The 8,609-nt window shown below is 50.0% G+C and overlaps 1 protein-coding gene across 1 annotated transcript in view; it reads right to left on the bottom strand.

Moving 5' to 3' along the window:
* SYT12 (synaptotagmin 12) overlaps positions 1-4,628 on the bottom strand; it is an 18,944-nt gene extending 14,316 nt beyond the window's left edge. The window contains exon 1 of the mRNA XM_003798332.3: positions 4,585-4,628. Within this exon, the coding sequence (XP_003798380.1) occupies positions 4,585-4,618 (34 nt within the window). The 5' untranslated portion in view covers positions 4,619-4,628. The remainder of the gene's footprint in view (positions 1-4,584) is intronic.
* Positions 4,629-8,609: the final 3,981 nt, after the last annotated feature.

Genomic DNA, 8,609 nt, shown 5'->3' on the forward strand with positions numbered 1-8,609 from the left:
CCACAATGCCTGGCTATTTTTTTTTTTTTTTGGTTGTAGTTGTCACTGTTGTTTGGCAGCCCTGGGCTAGGTTCAAAACTGCCAGCTCCGTCTGGTGTATATGGCTGGTGCCCTAGCTGCTGAGCTACAGGCGCAGAGCTTGGCTATTTTTTTTAGAGACAGGGTCTCACTCTTGCTCAGGTTGGTCTTGAACCTGTGAGCTCACGGCAATCCACCTGCTTTGGCCTCTCAGAGTGCCAGGATTACAGGCGTGATCCTCACGTCACCTGGCCCTTAACCTAAAATCTTAAATCCAAAATTCTCCAATGAATACTTCCTTTGAGTGTCATGTCAGGGCTTAAAAAGTTTCAGATTTTGGAGCATTTCAGATTTCAGATTTTTGGGACACGAGATTCTGAACCTGTATATGGAATGTCCAGAACAGGGACAGATAGAATCTATACAAATGTAGGAGCACAGTCAGTCATTAGCAGAGGCTGGGGGAGTTGGAGGGGTCAGGGTTTCTTTTTGGGGGTGAGGAAAACATTCCAAAAATTGTGCTGCTGGGGTGGCACCTGTGGCTCAAAGAATAGGGCGCCGGCCGCATATGCTGGAGGTGGTGGGTTCAAACCCAGCCCCAGCCAAAAATTGCAAAAAAAAAAAAAATTATGCTGCTGGTTGCACAATATACTAAAACCCACTAAACTGGACACTTCACATGGTTGAATTATTCAGTATGTGAATTTTATCTCTCAGTAAAACAAACAGACAAATGATTCAGCCAGAAGAGACAGGCTATAGGATGTGCAGGGCTGGGTGACGCTCCAGTTGCTTGAATGCTTTTTCTCTACTCATCTGAGCCCATGGTCCCCAAACATGGTAATTACTATAACTACCCCCTCAATGGTGGTGGGGAGTCCTCACCCAGCACAGTACCTTGCCGGTGGCAGGACCACACATGTTAAAAGGTCACGTGTCACTCTACTTGGAGATCTGACTCGACTCTCCCAAAGCAGAGCCAGGTTCGTCTTGCAGAAGGTCACACTGCTGGTAAATACAGTTCCCTAAACCCTTCTCAGTATTACCTCTACCTCAACTCAGATGGGCAAACTGAGGCACAGAAAGGCTAAAGGACTCACCTAAGGTTGCAGAGCCAGGAAGGGATGGCACTGGGAGACCAACTCTGGTAGCTAGACGTCACAGTAAGCAGGTAACCAGCACCCCAGCTGGCCTTGACCCAGCGCAGCAAGGTGGAGAGAGGTGGGGAGCACATCTCAGGGGTGGAGATTTATCCACTGAGCACCCACTCTATGCCAGCACCCTGTTAGCACCCTCATCCTTAAGTAGCTGAGAGTGTGGAACCTGTGGCTTTGGGGCCACAGTGGCTTCTAGATCTTTGAGTTCAGCCCGTTGACTGACCCTTCTTAATAAAGGGATTTAGCCAGGTATGGTGGCTCATGCCTGTAATCTTACCATTCTGGGAGGCCAAGGCGGGTGAATTGCTTGAGTTGAAGAGTTTGAGACTAGCCTGAGCAAAAGTGAGACAAAAGTCTCTAAAAATAGCCAGATGTTGTAGTGGGTGCCTACAGTCCTAGCTACTTGGGAGGCTGAGGCAAGAGGATCACTTGAGCCCAAGAGTTTGAGGTTGCTGTGAGGTATGATGCCATGGCATTCTACCCAGGGCAAGAAAGTGAGACTCTGTCTCAAAAAAAAAAAAAAAAAAGGAATTTGTTCTGTGAAGTGTGGATTTGATCAAAGGGCTGCACTTGGGGATTTGGACTGCCATGTGCGACCTTGAGGCCACCCAGTTCTCCACATCTGGGGGGTGGGGTGGGAGTAAAAATGAAATGGACAAAACAGGGTGCTAGGAGTCATGATGGGAACAGCCCAGGAAGGCTTCCCGGAGGAGGCACATGTAAGCTGAGATAGGAGGAGTCAGAAGGGTGCTAGGCCAAGGCAATAGGGCCTGGGATTCTAGGGCAAGAAGAATGCAGGTATAAAAAGCCTAGAGTAGGGCGGCACCTGTGGCTCAGTGAGTGGGCGCCGGCCCCATATAACAAGGGTGGTGGGTTCAAACCCAGCCCTGGCCAAACTGCAACAAAAAATAGCCTGGTGTTGTGGCAGGTACCTGTAGTTCCAGCTACTCAGGAGGCTGAGGCAAGGGAATCACCTAAGCCCAGGAGTTGGAGGTTTCATGAGCTGTGACACCACGGCACTCTACCGAGGGCGACAAAACAAGACTGTCTTTAAAAAAACGCCTAGAGTAGACAGAGTGCCCAGGGCAGAGCAGGAGGAGGCACTTAGGGCTGGAGGGGTTCCTGACCACTGGGGAGGCATCGCATACCATGGCAGCCCCTCTGGCAGGGGAGGCTCAGCCTGCCCTGCTCTCTTCTGAGCCCAGCGGTCTCTAAGCAGAGTCTACAACATTAACTCACAGGCTCAGCCTTCAACCTGACAGCCATCTTGCCCTGAGCCCCCTCTGATGCCCTGACTTTACTTTGTAGAAGAGGAAAAATGAGGCTGAGAGAGGCTAAAGGGCACATCCATCTCTCTACTTAAGGCCATTTTTCAGAGGTAAGAAATGGCAGAGCCTGAGTATAGGTAAGTCACCCAGCCTCTCTGGGCTTCAATTTCCTGATCTGGAAAATGAAGACACAATGACAACATCTCCCCCACCCTGTGGTCCCACTCTGGGGGATTTATTCCAAGGGGAAAGTCCCAACAAGTTGCATCAAATTTTATGTCTGGCATGATTCATCAAGGCTGTATTTATAACAGCAGAAATCTGGAAACAGCCTGGAGGTCCCACTGAGGGGGCTGGCGGGGGTTGGTGGCACTATCTCAGGAGAAAATGTCACTGGCCTTCAAGAATGACTATTGAGGTCATTAGGATGGCACTGTGGCAATGCAGAGAAGCATTTCCAGCATTGAGAGAGAGAAAAGAACAATCCCCAACACGGTGTAAGCACAGATTTTGATGTACAGATCACATAGCACAAGAATGAGGGTTGGGCAGGCCAGGGGTGGGAGAGAGCAGGTAGTGAGGGTGGAAGTACTGCCATTTGTCCTGAATACAGAGGGTCCTGCACCCAGCGTCTGACAAGGGCTGGGGTGGGGGCATTCTGGGAGTCTGGGGACAGTCTGGGAGTCTGGGGCTGCGCAGATCTAGGATTCAGTGGTTCACACTAGAGTACCATGCACACCGTTCATAGGACATGACAGTGCTGTGCACACACAACAGTGTGAACTCCCTGTCCTGGGGGCCAGGAACAGAGGCCTGAGGTGGCAAAGCAGAGCCAGGCTCTTGCACGTGAGGATCTGGGATGCTGAGGGACAGGCATCTATGCTGTGTTTGGCAGAAAAGGGGAGTGGGGCTGAGGGTGCAAAAGGAAAAACACCAGGAGGGTGACATGAAATACCAACTAATACTCACTTATTTGTTGATGTAATGGAGTACTGTTATGGTGATGCAGGAAGTGAGGAGGAAGGGGGAAGAGGAAGAGTGGGAGGAGTAACAGCTCCCCTCAGTAACACACTTCCCATGTGTGATTTATTTGCCAGGTCTAGTCCCAAGCACTGTACACATATGCACCCACTGAGTTCTCAGAATGATCCTGTGAGGAAGGTTCTGTTCTTATCCCAACCGTACAGATGAGGAAGCTGCGGGGCGCCAGGCCTGTGTGGGTGACCCGCGCAGCAGATCCAAGGACCTGGCCAGGCAGAGGCCTGATTGGGAAGGTTGTGCTTATGCCGCGCTGGTGGGCACTTCATATTACTTTAGCTCTCTGAGTCTTCCTACGGCCCTGACACAGGTTCCACTGTCCCCATTTTACAGATAAGTAGAGGCTCAGAGGGGTTTTGCCCAAGGCCATGTAGGGTCTTGGCTGAGACCTGTGAGCCTATGGATAGATGGTGAGAATCCCTGGCTGGGGCCTGTATTAGGGCAGGAGCTGGAGTGACAGGAGCTGGCCTGGGAGTTAGGATACCCAAATTCATGTCTTGACCCTGTTTCTTACTCATTGTCCTTCTCCCTTGCTGAACCACACTTTTCCCATTTGAAGATGGGGAGGAGAACACACGGAAAAAAGATGGTGAGCATATTTCAGCTCTGACACCACCCACTAGAGTCTAGGGTACCTCGCAGCTCAGTGCTGTGACTAAGTAGCTGTGACGGTGGGGCCCAGGGTGGAAAGGTGGGGGCTGCATTCCTAGACTGGGTGATCTCCTGGGTTTAATGTTCCATATATCTGACAACACCTTCTCTGGGTCTCCTTCCCTTGGCTACTTAACAGTCTCCATGAAGGGACCCAGGAGAATAGATCCTGGGGATAGGGTCATTCTCAGGGAATAGCAGGACAAGGGGGGAATCCCCTCAAATCAAACAGAGATAATCATTATTACAGGAAGGAACTGCTTGCATGGAAAGATGCAGGAACCTCGGATGGGTCCAATGGTGTATGACCTTGGGCAAGTTGCTGACTGTCCTTACAGCAAAACAGGCTGTTACTCATGTCCCTCTGACACCTCCCATTCCAGACTGATGCAAAGGTCCCATGGGATAGCCTGCAGGTGTGACCTAGGGAGGGGCCTGCCTTGGGGACTCACCGCTCAGGTGGTATTCTGCCACGTCCACGGCCATGCTGCCTGCTGCAGTGGTGCAACTAGAAGAGAAAAGAGAGTCAGCAGGAGGGCTGCAGAGGGTCACCAATCCTAACGTGCAGCCTGGCCTCCTTGACACCTGTGTGCCTGTCACCTGCAGCTCACACACAGGTACATGGGGAGCCCAATGAAAGGTAGGTGTTTTCACGCTGGTAATCCTAGCCCCTGGGAGGTCAAGGTGGGCAGAATGTTTGAGCTCAGGAGTTTGAGATCGGCCTGAGCAAGAGTAAGAATCCATCTCTTAAAAAAAAAAAAAAGCTGGGTGTTGTGGTACTTGGGAGGCTGAGGCAAGAGGATAGCTTAAGCCTAGGAGTTTGAGGTTGCTGTGAGCTATGATGCCATAGCACTCTACCAGGGGAAACAAAGTAAGACTATCTCAAAAATAAAAAATAATAAAAATATTTAAAAAGAAAATTAAATAATCAAATTAAAGAGCATGTTAAAAAATCGTGTTTAAAGCCATAAGACCTCATTCCAGGGTTGTCGGATAAAACACAGGATGCCCAGAGGCACTTGAATTTCAGGTAAGTTTTTAGTACATGTCTCAAATATCGCATGGGATGTACTTATACTAAAAAATTATCCATGGTTCATCTGCAATTTCAATATGACTAGGTGTTCTGTATTTGTATTTGCCAAATCTGGCAACCCTACCTCACTTCTACCCAACAACAGGCTGACCGGTAACAGCTCCCAGTGACTCACGAGAGCGGGCCGCACCGTTTGCTCACGAGCCTCCTTCAGTGCTGCATTTCAGTTGGTAAGGAGAGGCTACCTTCTGCAGTATTCTATTATCAGTCCGCTCACTGCTTGGCATGATTCCCCCCCAACCCTCCACCCCCAGGTTTTATGAGCCACTGAGTGCTAAGTTGCTCTAGAAAGGTCTGGGAGTTCAGACAAGCCACCACTTGAACCCTGACAATGGCTCCTTGTTTTATCATTACTATCTCACAGATGTGTTCTAAATGGGTGGGTAGGGGCAGTTCTGGAAAAGGGAGACGGAGGTAAGCTGTACTGATCTCACCACAGGAGGCACAGGGCAAGTGTAGCCCAGGCCCCAGCCTTTGGATTCCCTCCAACATCAGAGAGGTTGGGCTGGTACTAGAAGGTGGGGCTCCAGCAAGAACTGATGGCCCTGGCCTGGCCCAAGGGCAGCTGCTTTTCTGTTCCAGCAGGAATGCCAACCAGTCATTCCTGGGTCTTCTGGCTATTTAAAGAAAAGCGAGATACCTGGCTTTTTATAATAAGCAGTTTCCTGACTTTATTTATTTATTTGAGACAGTCTAACCCTGCTGCCTGGGCTAGACTGCCATGGCATCACAGCTTACAGCAACCTCACACTCCTGAGCTCAAGTGATCCTCCTGCCTCAGCCTCTCTAGTAGCTAGGACAACAGGTGCCCAGCTAATTTTTCTATTTTTAGTAGAGACAGGCTCTTGTTCAGGCTGATCTGAAACTCTTGAGCTCAACAATCCTGCGTTTGACTCCCAGAGTGCTAGGACTATAGGCATGAGCCACCATGCCTGGCCAAGTTTCCTGATTTTTAATTTAATTTAATTTAATTATTTAAATTCTATCTCCCTGGGTAGAGTGCTGGCATCATAGCTCACAGCAACCTCAAACTCCAGAGTTTTGAGCGATCCTCTTGTCTCAGTCTCCCAAGCAGCTGGGACTACAGGCACCTGCCACAATGTCCCACTATTTTTTTTTCCTAATTTTAGTAGAGATTGGGTCTTGCTCTTGCTCAGGCTAGTCTCAAATACCTGAGCTCTAGCAATCCACCCACCTTGGCCTCCCAGAGTGCTAGGATTATAGACATGAGATACCCTGCCCACCCAAGTTTCCTGATTTATTTTTTTTTTTTGGAGACAGAGTCTCACTAAGTTGCCCTCAGTAGAGTGGTATGGTGTCACAGCTCACAGCAACTTCAAACTCTTGCGCTTAAGCGATTCTCTTGCCTCAGCCTTCCAAGTAGCTGGGACTACAGCTGCCCACCACAACACTGGGCTATTTTGTTGTTGTCATCATTGTTGTTCAAACCAAGGCCGGGCCCAGTTTGAACCCATGGCTGGTGCCCTAACCACAGAACTACAGGTGCCAAGCCTAGTTTCCTGATTTTTAAATGTTAGAGTTAGGGCCACCTTGGACAAAAAATACAAATTCACACAAAAAAATGCAAATGCCCTTCATGTACAGTGTGAAGGCTCTTGGGCTGTTCCTAACCCTTCTAGGGTTCCGTGAGTTTTTTTGGACTGGGGTCAAGTTAGAGGAGGAAGCTGAGATGTTAGGAATCCCAGGGTTTTCCCCAGTCTGTGGCTTTGGAGTCAAGAAGTTGCAGCACCTTGGTCCAGTTAGGGTTCTCTAGCATGTATAGGACTGCCATAAATCCCAGGGCAGAAGCCTCGAGAAGCAGGGCAGATAAAAGTGTACAGACAGTTTCTGGCTACCAGCTCTCCGGTTGCTGCCCCCACTCCAGGCTGAGATGTGGGTTGTCATGGAGATGAGAGGGCAGTGCTAAAGCAGGAGGCCTTCACCTATCCTGACTTCAGTGAAGGCTCTTTCTGGTCCTGGCTGGAGATAATGACAGTACCCACCTGGGAGCACTTCACACATACCAAGTGGGGTTCTAAGCACTTTGCATATGTATGACCTCATTATGCTCACAACAGCCCCATGCAGTAGGTGCTATTATTATCTCTGGTTTGCAGATGAGAGTCCCAAGGTGTCATTTGCCCCTGGCCACACAGCTAGTAAACTGTTCAACTGGGCTTCTGGCTCCGTGAGGCTTAGCACTGTGTCTCACCACAGAAGGGCATGTGGCTTCCAAACAGTTTCCTAGCAATCTGCAGGTCAAACAGGTCACTGTGTATGTGTCCAAAGTGGCCCTAGCTCTTGGCAAAAGGGGATCTGGACATACCGAAACACAAATGTTAATGTGAATATGAACATCTCAGCCTGCTCCTGCCTTGCCAGGATCTGATAATGTCAGCAGCTTTCTTTTCTGCTCACCTGGCACAAATTGGCTTTTTAAGAATGAGGCCAAGGTGGGACAGCCAACACCAGCAGCATGCTGGCAGGGTATACGTGGCAAGGGACAACCCGAGACACACTAGACATAGGTACAGACCAACCTCAAGGGGTATCAGTCCTCTGGCTGTCAGGGGGTCCCTCATTCCCTGCAGGGCTGGGCCAGCGCAGACCCCAGACTCCCCAACTGCCTGCTCTTTCTCCTCCTTCTTTTTCTTTCTTTCTTTCTTTTTTTTTTAGAGACAGAGTCTCACTCCATCGCCCTCGGTAGAGTGCTGTGGCCTCATAGCTCACAGCAACTTCCAACTCCTGGGCTTAGGCAATTCTCTTGCCTCAGCCTCCCAAGTAGCTGGGACTACAGGCACCTGCCACAACACCTGGCTATTTTTTGTTGTAGTTTGGCCGGGGCCAGGTTTGAACTCACCATCCTTGGTATATGGGGCCATGCCCTAACCACTGAGCCACAGGCGCCACCCTCTATCCCCTCCTTTTAACACAACATCCCTTCCCTCTAGAGAACTGTGATTTCAGTGATGGTGCAAATAGCTGCTGGGTACACCCCAGGCAGAAGTTCCAGCTGTGGTGCCCTATGAAGGGTTAGAGCCAAAGCACATCTGCGGAGTGGAGGGAGGAGAGAACCTGGGGCCATGCTGAGGCTCCTGGAGGGGGTCAGTCTGAACACAGGGTTTGTGGTCAGCTGCATCCCACTCTCAATCCCAGATCTTCCCCCTCACCACCTCAAGTGACCTTGGGCAATTTTCTTTGTCTCTCTCAGCTTCAGTTGCTCTATCTGTAAATCAGGAGTCATGACTGTCCTGTGAAGGTGCCAGGAGGGTTGTAGGAGAAGGAAGTGGGGTAAGGCTTGGCCAACATTAGGTGTTGTGGTTTGTGGCCTAGCAGTGGTCCAGACAGGCCCCCAACCCCTAGTCTGAGCAGTGAAATTGT

The sequence above is a fragment of the Otolemur garnettii genome, unplaced genomic scaffold (assembly GCF_000181295.1).
Source record: "Otolemur garnettii isolate 467f Iridium unplaced genomic scaffold, OtoGar3 scaffold00134, whole genome shotgun sequence".
In the NCBI taxonomy this organism is placed as follows: Eukaryota; Metazoa; Chordata; class Mammalia; order Primates; family Galagidae; genus Otolemur; species Otolemur garnettii.